Source organism: Lutra lutra, chromosome 2 (genome assembly GCF_902655055.1).
Source record: "Lutra lutra chromosome 2, mLutLut1.2, whole genome shotgun sequence".
In the NCBI taxonomy this organism is placed as follows: Eukaryota; Metazoa; Chordata; class Mammalia; order Carnivora; family Mustelidae; genus Lutra; species Lutra lutra.
In genome coordinates this window covers 117,996,798-118,011,330 of record NC_062279.1, presented here as the reverse complement: position 1 = coordinate 118,011,330, position 14,533 = coordinate 117,996,798, and the positions used below count along the sequence as shown (strand labels likewise).

Below are 14,533 nucleotides of genomic sequence, written 5' to 3'. Positions count from 1 at the left end.
AAACATAAGAACATTTTTGGTGTAAATGCTTTATATCAAATGAAAAATTCCTGAAGTACCAACTACTTTTAGGCAGTTAATTTGTTCTTTATTGCTCTTGGCTGAAGGTGAATTTGGAAATGAGGGTCTAAGTAGACCATAAATATTCAAGTTCTAATTAAATATAATAAAGCTATTATAACTAGTGATGGAAAATTTATTGATTGATCTTTATAACCATAGGATAAATATAACTATGCTCTCAGTTTCTAGTTCTCTGCCAAAAAGGCTATATTATCTTGATCTTTTGTTTTTTTTTTAGTAGAAACTCAGGCAGAGAGTCAAGTCTATTTCTGGGAACAAAAGTTTCAGTATCTTCAAACTCTGTTATCTGGAAATGTTCCAGATGTCTAATTGATGGGAAATTTCACACAACAGGCAACGAACCAAATATACAAAGAAAAAAAGTACATTTTAAAGATTTTTTTGGAGGCTTAATCTGCCTTTTATTATTCCAAGTAAGATTTAAAATAAAAGATGGTTTAAATATCTTCAAATTTAATTATAATTCAAAATGTAAATAAAGTATTATAATGAGTTGCCTTAGGGATTTTGACAATGAAAAAGAGCTTATTTAATTTGTACATGTGTTTTTAACACCATGCAAATTTAGAAATACAAAATTACATTTTCTCCTATTCATTTTAGTTTGTCTCGATACCAATTTTATATAATAAAATTAACATTTATATTTACTATGTGTGATGCTCTATGCTAAATGCTTTTTATGTGTTGTATCATTTTGTTCTCAAGTGAACCCATGTGGTCAATACCACCATTACATGGGGAAACTGAGGCCCAGAGAGCTTAAGTGCCACCCTCAAATCACACACCTAGGAAGTGCTGGAGCCAGACTGTGTTGGCGTGACCATAGAACTCCTATTCTTTATCAATATACTGTGGATATGTAGGCAATTATTTAGAAAATCACCATGGGGTTCCCCTGGAAAAAAATACCCCAACTCTGTCATATAACTGGGAGTTTTTCACTTAGAAGTTTACAGACTATATCTACACACAAAGTGTACCTGAAATGTAAAACCCCATTCCAAGCCAGCCTTTTTTTTTACAAATAAAAATATCATCTCTCCACTTAATTTTAATTCACTGTGACATTTAATGGATACCTAAAATGCCCAAGACACTTGGTTATATGCTGTGAGGGATATCAAAACTAGCAAGATAATGAACCTGATTTCAAGGTACTTCCTATGTCCAGACCCAATAAGTATATAATTATGATATAAACTCAAATATGATAAATGCCATATAAGTCCAATAATCCTAGTGCCATAAGGAAATCAACAAATGATGATATATGGTTTGGAGGATCAGGAAAGGCTTCAAAGAGTAAGTGGCTTTTGATCTGGTTATACCATGAACAGAGTTTGGACATGTGGAAAGGGAAGGGAAAACCAGACAGTGTGTAGAAGCAGAGGATTTGCAACTTTGCTTCTTCAGGGACTAGGCGGGTATAGTAGATGAGTGACATGTATGGAGTAAGTATGGGAACTAGGATAATTGGAGAGGATGTTCCCTTTCCCCCAAAACACATTCATATTCAAATATATTTTTAAAAACACTGTGCCAAACAAAATACTACTCTGGCCAAATTCTTGGCCCAGGCCCACTAAACTGTGACTTCTGGGTAGGAAATGTTTTGAAAATGGCAAACATTTAAATTAGTTGAAGGAATGTGTATTGGGGAATAATGGGAAGTAAAGCTGGGAAATTGTCTTGAGATATAGACTAACCACTGGATTTGGCATCATACCTTTGATCCCCTGGTTTTTATACATGTTTGTTAAATGAGTATTATGGGGAGTTGTAAATGCCAGGCCATTGAGGAATTTGTTAATTCAGTAGGTGATGAAGACCATTAAAGGTAAAGAGGGAGTTGTTTCCTTAATCCAGTCATCCATCCAACCACACATTTATTCACTCAGTCAGCAGAACTGAGCACTCTTTTGTGCTACACTCTGTGCTTGACTCTGAGGACTCTCAGTAAACATTCTGTCTTCAGAGGCATTAGCATTGTGATCTGTATTGTGTCTTTGGATCGTTTATTCTGACAGCAGTCTGTGTAATGAGAGGAAAGAGATTGGAGGCAGGGGGATATTAGAAGTTAATGCAGTAGTCCAACAAGAGAAACTGAAGGGAGTATAGCAGTTCCTCAAAAATTTAGAAATAGAATGACTGGATATATACCCAAAATAATTGAAAGCAGAGTCTCAGAGAGGTATTTGCACACTCATGTTCATAGCAGCGTTATTCAAAATAGCCAAAAGGTGGAAGTAACACAAGAGTCCACATATGGATAAATGGATAAACAAAATGTGGTATATACATACGTGGAATATTATTCAGCCTTAAGAGGAAAGAAATTTAGACAATGATAAACATGGATGAACTTATGCTAAGTGAAATAAGCCAGTCGCATAATAAAAGACAAATACAATGATTTTACTTTTCTGAAGTACCTAGAGTTGTCGAATTCATGGAGATAAGAATGTAGAAATGGGGAATGGTGGTTGCCAGACTCGGGAGAGAGAGGGGAATGGCAAGTCATTGTTTAATGGTCACAAAGTTTCAGTCTTTTCTTTCTTTCTTTTTTTTTTTAAGATTTTATTTATTTATTTGACACAGAGAGATCACAAGTAGGCAGAGAGGCAGGTGGAGAGAGAGGGGGAAGCAGGCTCCCTGCTGAGCAGAGAGCCTGATGCGGGGCTCGATCCCAGGACCCTGAGACCATGACCTGAGCCAAAGGCAGAGGCTTAACCCACTGAGCCACCCAGGCACCCCCAAAGTTTCAGTCTTAAAAGAGAAAGTATTCTGGAGATGGATACTGGTGATGGTTGCCCAACAGTGAGAATGTACTTAATACCACTGAACTATGAGCTTAAAAATGGTTAAGGTGTTTAAAAAAAAAAAATGGTTAAGGTGTTAAGTTTTATGTCTATTTTACCACAATTAGAAATGATTTTGGAAATGAGGTTCTAAATTTGGGTGCTGGAACCATAAGGGCTTCACAGTTAACTGGTGGTGGATGGTTAAGAAAGGTGGACAATTCCATGGAGAAAATGAGATTTGAAACTCAGATTATTTTTGAGGATCATGCTTTCTCTAAGTTCCTTATAGAGAAGGCCAGTACAGTGGGATAAATCTTGTCTTACCTGCTAAAATTTGGAGTGAAGATCCTGGCAGGCCCTTTATGTGGAGGTGTGCTATAGTTAAATAGAATGCTGGTCTGGAGCTCAGGAAAGACACCAGGATGAGAAAGAATGTGAGGAGTCACCTATAAAGAGGCGCTGGTTAAAAATGTGTAAATGAGATTTCTGTGATGGACCACGTGGTAAGAAAAGAGAAGAGGATGTCCTTTGGAGAAAGATAAGAAAATGAAAAACAGAAGCAGTGGTCAGAAAAGTGGGAGAGGAAATGACACCACAGTGCCTTGACAGCTAAAAAAGTGAAGGTGGTCTGCCATGCCTAAAATTGGAGAGATAAAAAAGATTTAGAATGAGGGCTGGATTTTACTTAAAGTCCCTTATTTGCAGTCAGGAGGTCTGTGACCCTTAACAGAGTGGTTTTGATAAGGTGTCATGGAAAACCAGCTTTTTGTAAAATTCATACCTATTAGGGCTTGGCTGGACAAAGCAAGTTGGGTTGAAAGAGTGGAGTAATTAATTCAAGCAGCCAGTGATGAAGTCATTAGAGTCTTCTAGGCATGAGATAAAAAACTTCTGGTTGGTTGAGAATAGGAACCAGATAAGACATGTGAAAGAACCATTTCGAAAGGATAATCAATGGGACTCAGTGATGGAAAGAAAAGCAATAATCAGATCTAATGTCATGTTTTTAAGCCTTTGAGTTGGTGCGTAGTGATATTATTGATAGGGATGTTGGAAGAGAATGTCATTTAGAGGAATAAGGAATTGGTTTTCATGCATAGGAAACTAGTTACAGTGAAGGAAGCATTCCATGGAGATGTGCGTGTTGGATTTATGGAAACTATTCACTGGGGGAACTGGTAATGCTGAACTTGAGAGAGAACACAAGAATAATAAGGCACATTTGGGTTGGTCAAAAAGAGGCTTTGGCTTAACTAATGGAAATGATAGTTATTTTTATTTGCTATAAATCAATGCAAGTCTATGTTATAAATTAGGTGGGAATCAGGAATGATTTAAAAAAAGAAGAAGAAGAAGAAGAAGCTAGATGGACAGCAGTAGAGTTCCTTCTTTGTTCCTCTGATTTTGAATGTAGCAAAGCAATGAAGCATTTACGTTGAAGATTTTTAAGTCCTGCAGTTTTTTTATTTCAAGTGACAGACTTTTTTAGAACAGTGTTATATCTAGCCTTATAGTGGATATAGAATGAATTAGTAAGATAATTTAGAGACATTATCATCTAATTTTATAATTAAAATACAATTTTATTGTAGAACATTTTTGTGATTAATCGTAAAGTTAAAAATTGAATTAACCTGAACTCTTGTTTTAGTTTGAGTCACTAAGTTTGCCTGAGGTTCTTTTTTCTAAATATTTTGTAAGACCCAACTGAAGATTCACTTCCTAAGAGCTCTTTGAACCCCAGCCAGTGAAGGGACCAACAGATACAAAACATTTATATAACAGCTGCCTTATGTTATAGTGATTTTTTTAAACAGATAGAGAAAAGGCCCAATATTCCATTTTTAACCATAAATATGTAAGGTATAGGTAAGTATTTGACAATATAATATAATTTTAAGGTATACAATTATATTTTATTATTTTTTAAAATATTTTATTTATTTATTTGAGGGAGAGTGAGAGCCAGAGAGCGCATGAACAGGGGAAGGGGCAGAGGGACAAGCAGATTCCCTGCTGAGCGGGGAGTCTGACTGGGGCTTGATCCTAGGTCCCTGAGAACCTGACCTGAGCCAAAGTCGGGCGTTTAACCGACTGAGCCACCCAGGCAACCCTACAATTATATTTTAGTGTATAATTTCATATCTTTAAAACTGAAAGAACTTATAAAGGAAAAGATTTGAAAACAGTGTTATCAAGTTAATGCAGTTTTACTAGTTTCAAGACAAATGCTAATTATTGTATGTACTTCTTGGGGGCACAATTTGTTAAGGATACCAGACACATTTCTTCCAAGAAGACAGAAGGTTATAAGAAGGCTGGCCACCAGACCATACTCACTCTTGGATAATAGTAGTGATAAGGTCTTTGGTGTGCTACAAAAGTGCAGCTTCTCCGATAGATATCATAATCCTGTCTAACTCAATAGTGTGCCATAGGTCATACCCTGGAAAGCAAACAGCTTTTATCTTTTTTATAGCATTAGAGACTGTGTTCTAGAAAATGATTTAATTCCACAGATGTTATATCCTAAAATATTAAATGAAAAGTTTGATGATCTTCAGGAGTTTCTGAATGTTTTGACTAGATTATGCAGTGTATATACTTTATAATTACATTTGTGTGATCTGTTTGCTTCCCTGTAGAAGAATAAGCCTCCCAACCCACCAGCTTTTATCTTCATGATTGATGTTTCATATAGTAACATCAAGAACGGACTCGTGAAACTCATATGTGAAGAACTGAAGACTGTGCTGGAAAAACTTCCAAAGTAAGGGAACTCCCATTATTTCCAGAATTTGTACAGTATTACTGACTTAGTTTACTGGCCAGAAAACAAGTGCTGAATGACCCATGGGTATCTTTTGCTAATGAGGACATCGAATAATTATTTATAAATCAAACAGCACTATTTTTTTCTTGCATCCTTAAAAAGTCCACAGTTATCTTTTGTACAAAGCAAAAGAAACAAACTGATAAAAATTAATCCTATGGTAAACAATATTCAAAATGCATTATAAGTTATAAGGAGGATCCCAACAGTGCTATGGGAAAGACTTTTGGAAATCTGGTATTCACTTTCAAAGAGGTTGATTTTCCAGCGGAAACTGATCGTTGTGGGTTGTGGTAGAGTTCTAAGGGATGCCAGGAGATGGAACTATTGTCTTAGGGCAGAGATGGTGCTTTTTAGCCACAGTCCCTTTGCCCTTCTACACTGTCAGACCCCTTTGCCGCTTTACTGCCTCCAGGTACTAGCACAAGGCAAATCACTTTCCTTGCCACTGCAGGGGGCGATGCACAAAAGGAAAGGTGGAAAGATATTTTAGCAAACATGGCTACTTTTTATAGTGTGCAATCTAGTTGTTTAGGGTGGGAAGTAACATCTAGTAAGAAGATCCTTTATGAGAGGAAACGTGGTTAAGAAAAAGGCTAAGGAATAGTGTCTGAAACCTAGTGTCTGCACCAGGCTCAACATCTTCCACCCCTCCCTGTCTCCGGAATACAAGCAATCTCTGTTCTGGAAAGGGATGCTTTGTGGGATGGGTTGTCTGTAGCCCTTAGGGCTTCCTGAGTCCTCGGGTGCCCATTCCTCTAGATTCGTTCTGCATGTGGCTGCTGCATTGGTGCCTGTGAGCCTCAAGGAATGAACTCTGGACCTCCCAGGAGTAGCTTTGTTTGTATCTACGAAGCCCAAGTCATAATATTCTCAAGGATGGTTTGGAAAAGCCATGGGGATGTTTAAAAAACATTGAGGTGATTTCAAACTGAATTCTAAAATGAAGAATAAAATGGGAGCAATTCAAGGATGGGGCATAAGAAAGGCATGTGATGCCTGCTAACTGTGACTATAGCTTCTGTTACCTCATTCTTAGCAATACTTGAGAAGTGTGGACTTTCTGATGAATATCGTGTATCTTTTTTTTCTTTTTTAAAGGAGTCATTTTTTTTTTTTTTAAAGATTTTCTTTATTTATTAGAGAGAGAGAGTGTGTGTGAGCATGGGTGGGGGACGGGGCAGAGGGAGACGCAGGCTCCACGCTGAACAAAGAGCCTGATGTGGGGCTCCATCCCAGGATCCTGGGATCATGGCCAAAGGCAGGCGCTTAACCGATGAGCCACCCATGTGTCCCTGGGTATCATATATCTTGTAGACTTCTCTCACAGGGCTGTTTTAATTCTAAATCTGAACTTGGAGCTTGAATAATATGAAAGAAAACTACTCTAATTTCTGGAAGTGATGTCTCTCTCTTTTACCTTCTCTCAAACTGGTTAGATTAGGCTCTCCTCTTCTCATAGTTACCTCACCAACCCCTTGTTCCTTTCCAGCACAGTGGTGATATGAAGTGTATAGCCTGTTGGTATAAGTCATGAAACCACACTCCTTTCTTAGATGTCATCATGACTTTTATATCCCATTGGAGCAGAGTGTGACTTTAGCAAAAGGCAGGAGAAGAAAAAGGATACTGCTAGTTATTCCCTGCTACTATTTAAGTATCTCTCTCAAAAGTTTTAATTGAAGCCAAAATGCCTTTTCTTCTTTTATCTTTTAAAACAAATCCAGTTGCTCTTTTTCTTCTTCCCTGAAGTTTGTTTTGGGCTCTGTATGTGTATAACTTTATATTTTTATTACGATTGCCAACAGTCTGATTTACTTCTTTGAACTAGGTAATATGCCAAATAGCCCTTTTTAAGCACAGAATATGTCGTCTTGATTAATGTCTAAGGTATGTTCATCTCTTAGCTAATCTTTTGAAAAGTAAAGGCCCCATTCTTTACCATTTAACTTTGAATTTACATCTTTGATTTTGCTAGATGACATTTCTGTCTGGTTTCTCTGGAACAGGAAAGAAAAGATTTGAAATATTTCATCTGTTGTTCAGATCAAGCAGTTGAGTTTTTCTGGTTGTTTTTAATGCTGCTGTAGCTAAAATGTTCAAAATGCTTTATTGTGGAATACTCTGATTCATCTAGTTACTAATATCTTCAGTTTTGCTCTGTCAGATTCATTCCATTAAAATAATAGGGACATGTGTTGAGGGAAGTGGTAATTGAAAAGCAGAAGAAGAAACACATATTGTTCTGTGTGATATCCCTTATGTAACTTTATTAAATTTATATGGAATTAATATGAAGGAAAGGTTGAGATTGCATTTCCTTCTGGCTATGATTTAACAAAGCAGTTATACTGTTGAACAAGAAAATTTTAAGATAATTCTTTGTTTCTCAAACAAATTTTCAAAAAAATATGTTCCTATGAAAACATACACTAATATTTTGCAATAATGTGAGATGTTCTGATTAGATGTTTTTTAAAATGTTAATTTAGATTTTAAGTGAACCCTGTAAATCCCAGGATATGCCTTTCCCATCACTTGAAAATGTCCAAATCCAATGGGGAATAGCAATCTAGATTCTTCTCTGCAGTTTTTCTTTTGTGTCTTTTCCCTTAACTGACTCTAAATTAACTCTTAAAAGAGAATAAATGCCCTCAGGGTTTGCCAGACATTTATTACCTTATGTAATAAAAGGTTTACTCGGAAATGGGAGCTTAGCCAGTGGTGTGCTGGTAAACTGCATCTCAAATAAATAAAGCCTTAATTATAGTGTTTGCTCATTCCTGTGGTGTAAAATACTTCCAGCCAGGCCAATTTTAAACTAGGAAGGCGACATCCCTAAACAGGACTTTAGAAGAGATGGATACAATCAGTTTCTCAATTTGGGCTCTAACTTGCCATCCTAAATACAGTCTTTCACCATCATGATAATCCTCCTGAACATACCTCTAACTCCCTATGTTAGACTGGACCCTGTCAAGAGCAGAGGGCATAAACTTTGGGTCTTTATTGGTTTATAGTCAAGGATTCATGATACATTAACTCTAAGGCACTATATACTAAGAGCCTAATGAGAATGATTTATAGGAATTTAGAAGAAGAAATGACGTCTCGTTGGTAGCATCCAGGGGCTTTGAGAGAGGAAGAGTGCTTGGTCTTAAAGAGTAAAATTCTAATAAATGGTGGGTTGGGGGTGAGGGGAAGGAGAACATGGGTACAGTATAGTATAATGGTTAGTTGCATGAAATTATACAGTTAAGGATATTGAGGGGGGTGTGGGGGTATTTAAGTCAGTGTATGTGCAGTAGAAAGAATAAGGATACCATTTCTAAAAATTTTTGCAAGAGTCCAGAATATAAACATTTACCAAGTGCTTTTGGAAGGGATTGTGAGGACCTATTTAAACTGCCCACCCATTGTGAAGGCCACAGTGAAGAATAAATATCCTAAATTAGCAAAGGAAATAAAGAAGAAATAGAGTTTAAAGTCAGTAGTTTGTCAGCCTGTACTCTGCTGAAACATCAAAGAAATTGGGAAGTCTGCAGTGGGATCAACAATTTGAACTTAAGATACTTTCATCTATATATTTTATTTTCCTTTCTTTTGTACTCAAGTAACTTGTTATGCTATGTGCAAAGTTTAGAAACTGAGCATACTAGGTTCCTTTTTTAAAAAGTTGTCCCTAAGCAAAATAAGTTTTACTGCTATCTAAGGATCAAAGAAAATGGCAAAAATCTTTTGTGGCTGTCATGTAACCATTGAGCACTGTTATATCCACTAATGAAAATTAGTAAGAGCTTCAGTAGTATTTTAGGAGGGAGAGGGGAGGGAAAGGGAGACCAAGAGAGAGAAACTTGGGTAAATATTAACTGGGGTTTAGACCATTCAGCTCTGAGTATACTTCATATAGACTTGAATAAGAACATTTATGCCTTATACTCCTTTCAGGAAGATTAAGGCCTTATCTTGGATTTCTCAAAAAAAATTTATTTTTTGTTATGGTTTTAGAGCTTTTGTTACTTTTATTGTTTTGCCATGACCTCACAAATGACTATCTAATAAGAATTACATCATCAATTCATATATATGGTTTATTTTATGTATTTATATAGTGTTTGGCTTTCAAAAATCTCTCAATTTCTATTGAGATTCTCTAGAATCTGTAAGAAAAGAATCACACAGAAGGAGCAAGTCCTTTCTTGATAAAAATAGCTATCTATTTGTAATCTGAGTGTGCCTTTGTCTTGGTTCAGATGTTCCATTTGTTCTTCTGACCTTCTGGTGACTTCTGAGAGAGCTTTGTTTATAAAGAATATAATATGCCTACCTTTTTGGGAAAAGAAAAACCATACCTTGTAATTGCTGTGGACTGAGAATACATATATTAAAGAAATATATTTTTATGTCTGTTTGACTTTAACCTAGAATTTTGATAATTTTTTATCAACTTACTTATTTTTGTAATATTTCCTATCACTTACTGCGACTCAGTATTTTTCATACCAGTAAACAATAATTAAGAGCAAAACTTTTAACATGTCTTTCATATATTTAATAGAAGGTGTACTTACTGAATTTCTGATAGAAACCTCTCATAAGTATCTGAAAGAACTTCAAACACGGTGTTTTCCTCATAGGGAAGAGCAAGAAGAAACTTCTGCAATCCGAGTTGGCTTTATCACATATAACAAAGTGCTGCATTTCTTTAATGTAAAGAGTAACTTGGCCCAGCCTCAGATGATGGTGGTAACCGACGTTGGAGAAGTCTTTGTTCCTCTGTTGGATGGTTTCCTTGTCAACTATCAAGAATCCCAATCTGTGATTCACAAGTAAATATCAAGTGTTTTATAATTTAGATACGAATGAGGTATCTGTTTTTAATTGTTTTGACTCAATCACGCATTGTTTTGTTTTGTCATTGACAAGGGGCTTTTAACACATGGGTTATAAAACTCCATCATTTATGTTCTATTTTAAATGTATACCAATATCTAAAAGTAGGCGTTTTGTTCTGTTTTGTTTTGTTTTTTTTAGAGAGAGAGAGAGAGAGACAGCAATGGGGAGGGGCAGAGGGGGAGAGAGAGAGTCTTAAGCAGGCTCCATGCCCAGCATGGAGCCCAGTGTGGGGCTTGATCTCATGACCCTGAGATCATGACTTGAGCTGAAATCAAGAGTCAGATACTTAACCAACTAAGCCCCCCAGGTGCCCCAAGGAGGACTTCTTTTTTTTTTTAATACTCATGCTCAATCAGAGTGGTACCTTCTATTTGCTGGAGAGAGATATTTCCTGCATATAGATGAGTGTATTCAATGATGATGGTAATAACTGAAGATATAGCCACTGTTCCAAGAATTTATAGTTTAAGAAATCAAAAATGTAAATGGTGAAAAAATATTTACAAAAGGCATGCTTTTGTAAATGTTCCAAACAAATCATAAATTTTGGTTCCAAAACATGCCAGGTTATCATTCCCTACAGAATAGCCTATGAAAGTCACCAATAGGTGTTTAGTGTGAAATAAATACCAGATGTGTTTAGGCTTGAAATGCTAGTGATTTATTTCTTGAAGTTTATTACAAATATGCCAAACATTTAAAAACTTTTACTCATTCATTTCTTATAGTTTATTGGACCAGATTCCAGAGATGTTTGCAGACTCTAATGAAAATGAGACTGTCTTTGCTCCTGTCATCCAGGCTGGCATGGAAGCACTAAAGGTGAGAAGTCTTTTTTAATTGCTAGTAAATAAATTTTAAAACACACACACACACACACAAACACACATATGCATGCACAGGAAGTTTCATCTATGAAAGAAAATACAGCCTTCTTTAAAACATGTAGTTTGCTAGAGGCTATTCCAAACTTCCCTACAAATCTTAGAAGGAAATGGCCTAAATCATGGATTGCTCCCAGCATTTACATTCCAGAACTATTAGCATCAGAGCAACTGATTTTGTCAGGGTTTCCAGTTTAACTCCTCCCTTTGGCTTTTATATGAACTTTATATGATCTATTTTAAAATTACTTCAACAATATCCGACCCAGATAGGGAGGGAAGAATACCCATATCACCCTCTCCTTCCTTGGGTTTTCAAACATGCAAGGGCAAGGCCTGTGACAGGCAGTGACAGATGTGCATGCCATACAGGGCTTTGCTGAATGCCAGAGCAGATGCAAGGTTGGCCATGGCTTCAGTTGGGAAGCTGAGCCCTAATGACTCTGGTCATTTTCATAGTAATAAAGACAGAACTCTGAAAAAGACAAAATGATTGAAAAGTTCTGACTGTTGATCATTGTTACCTTAGCACCAAGAGTAAAACCCCTTTGACCTGCACAGCTTAGTGCCTAAAAAACTGATTTTCAAGTTTGATTATTAAAGTTAAATTGAAATTAACTTTTAAAATAAAATGTTAATAATAACAATAACAGTAGTGATAATAACAAACAGCAAGAATATTGCTAAAGAACCAAATTTATGAAATACTCTACAGAAATTTTGTGTCTAAACATTGTAGTTTTGTTTTGTTTTAGGATTTCATTTATTTATTTGACAGAGGGAGGGGCAGAGGGAGAATCAGACTCCCCTGCTGAGGAGGGAGCCCAATGTGGGACCTGATCCCAGGAACCTGGGATCATGACCTAAGCCAAAGGCAAATACTTAACCGACTGAGCCACCCAGGTGCCCCTGTAGTTTGGTTTTAGTACAGTGAGTCTTGCTTGGGTTTTCTGATATTCAGAGTATTTACTCATTGAATAAAAAATTACAGATGTCCCTTAAAAATCTTCAGAATACTGTCAATTTAACATAAAATTAAAAATAAATTTTATATCATAAAGTGATATGGACAAGTTAGGGTCCATCTAGTGGAAACCAATACTAATCATTGGTTGGGCTACAGAAAGACATGGAAATTCCTATTTTATTCCACATTGAAGAAAACAAATATTTTCCATTTCTATTTGGAGGAATTATATTATTGTTCTCTCTTCCAGTAAGGTATCTAGAAATGCTAGGTAAATTTCCTGATATATGATCATCAATATATGAACCTATGAGTCTTTCTACTCTAAGAAATTAGTATTAGGTATAGAACTGTATTCATGAGCTCTTGCCTGAGATGAAAGATGAGTGGATATTCGTAAGCCAGCACATCATCAGTTAAGACAGTAGAGTGGAAAGAGGAGCACGGGCATGGTTTCTACAGCATCCCAGCCCAACCCTAATTTCATTTCTGAAAGGGAGCAATGATGGGTTCCTACTGCCAGTCCACGAGAGATCTAGAGGCTTTTTAAAAAGCAGCTTTGAAAGACAAAATCGATAAATGAGATTTGTCCACATGCATTCCATGTGTCTGAAATGTGGTGTTACCTAGGATACATTACTGGGAAACCACTGTGTTTGGTAATAACTGTAATGTTCTTCATAGTTACTCATGCAGTAATAGCTGGAGCAGTCAGCATTCTCTGTGCTCATTTACCAGAGGCCAGTTCATTTCATCCAGTGTATTTTTGTATCTTTTGCATATTATTTTTTGTTATATTTGCAATTTTATTTTTAGAGTAATGTTAATGTACTCTTTTACACTGAAGTTTAAAAATGAGAACCAATATCTAAGTATAACAACTCAGAATAACTTCACAAATATCAAAGTTAGTAAGTAGTGGAATTCTTACAAAGTGTAAGAACTATCGAGGTGCCTGGCTGGCTTGGTTGGTGGAACATGTGACCCTTGATCTCAGGATTTTGAGTTTGAGCACCAAGTTGAGTGTGGAGATTCCTTAAAAATAAAATCTTTTAAAAGTAAAAGAAATACCTTTATAGAAGGGGAAGAACTATCTTTTAACAAAGGTAGGGAACTGCCTTTTATTAAGTGACACTGCTGGACATAAGTTGGTGGCAGTTACTGTCCTGTGCCTGCTGGCCCCTGTCTTCGTGCAGAGGTGGAGTGGTGCTCCATGCTGTGGAAAAAGAAGCAAGACAGTCACTCCTTGATTAAGGAGTCATGGGGTCACGTGTGAAAGGGCGCCTACTTTTTAAAAATGCAGATTTCTGGCCCCTCTCCCAGAGATGCTGATTCATCAGCTCCCCATTTGTTCTACTGATCACCCATATTTGGGAACCACCAGCAAAAGGAATTATTATTCATTGTGCAATCCCTGAGAACAGCCTTACATTACGGTAACTCACCAGGAAATTCAGTACCTGACCTGTATGACTTCGAATGTTACTTTTGCACTAGGAATGCTTTCACTTAACCATGATTTAACATCTTGCCCTAAGCTTTTCATTAGCGATTAGATTAAGAGAAAACACTATGAGAAAAGTTTCTTTCTTGTGTGCAACATTAAATGAAGATATTATTGCACATTAATTAATTAATTTCTTACGTATAGAAAGATTCACTAGCTAGTTCCCTAGAGTCAGTTTTTATAAGCATTATAACTCCTAATATTCCTTCTAGCCTTAACTACCAAGAAAGATACCAATAATACTTGGGATAGATTTTCCAATTTAATTACTTCCTTTCCATGACCTTGCTGTTTTCTAGTTCTTTCCATTTACCTTGGTGATTCTTTTGTATGTATATCTTTAGCCATCAGTTTCTTCCAAACTTATTTATAAGTAGGTAGTTGATACAAAAAAAAAAAAAAAAAAAAAAAAAACCAACTTAATAAGAAGTTTCTCCTTCATTTGCTAGAAAGATTCTGGGTGGTTATAATTCACTATATGAGAGCAGAGACCACTATAGTACAGTTGGAACTTGTGTGCAGCTTATGCTTTCTGCCTTAGAGAAACCTGATTAGGTT

At 36.3% G+C, this 14,533-nt stretch overlaps 1 protein-coding gene across 4 annotated transcripts in view; it reads left to right on the top strand.

The window, feature by feature from the left end:
- Positions 1 to 14,533, top strand: part of SEC24D (SEC24 homolog D, COPII coat complex component) — a 107,066-nt gene that overhangs the window by 66,338 nt on the left and 26,195 nt on the right. For all 4 annotated transcript variants that reach the window (XM_047718308.1, XM_047718310.1, XM_047718309.1 and 1 more), the window contains exons 11-13: positions 5,534 to 5,658; positions 10,359 to 10,550; positions 11,346 to 11,439. In XM_047718308.1, coding sequence (XP_047574264.1) covers positions 5,534 to 5,658; positions 10,359 to 10,550; positions 11,346 to 11,439 — 411 coding nt within the window. The remainder of the gene's footprint in view (positions 1 to 5,533; positions 5,659 to 10,358; positions 10,551 to 11,345; positions 11,440 to 14,533) is intronic.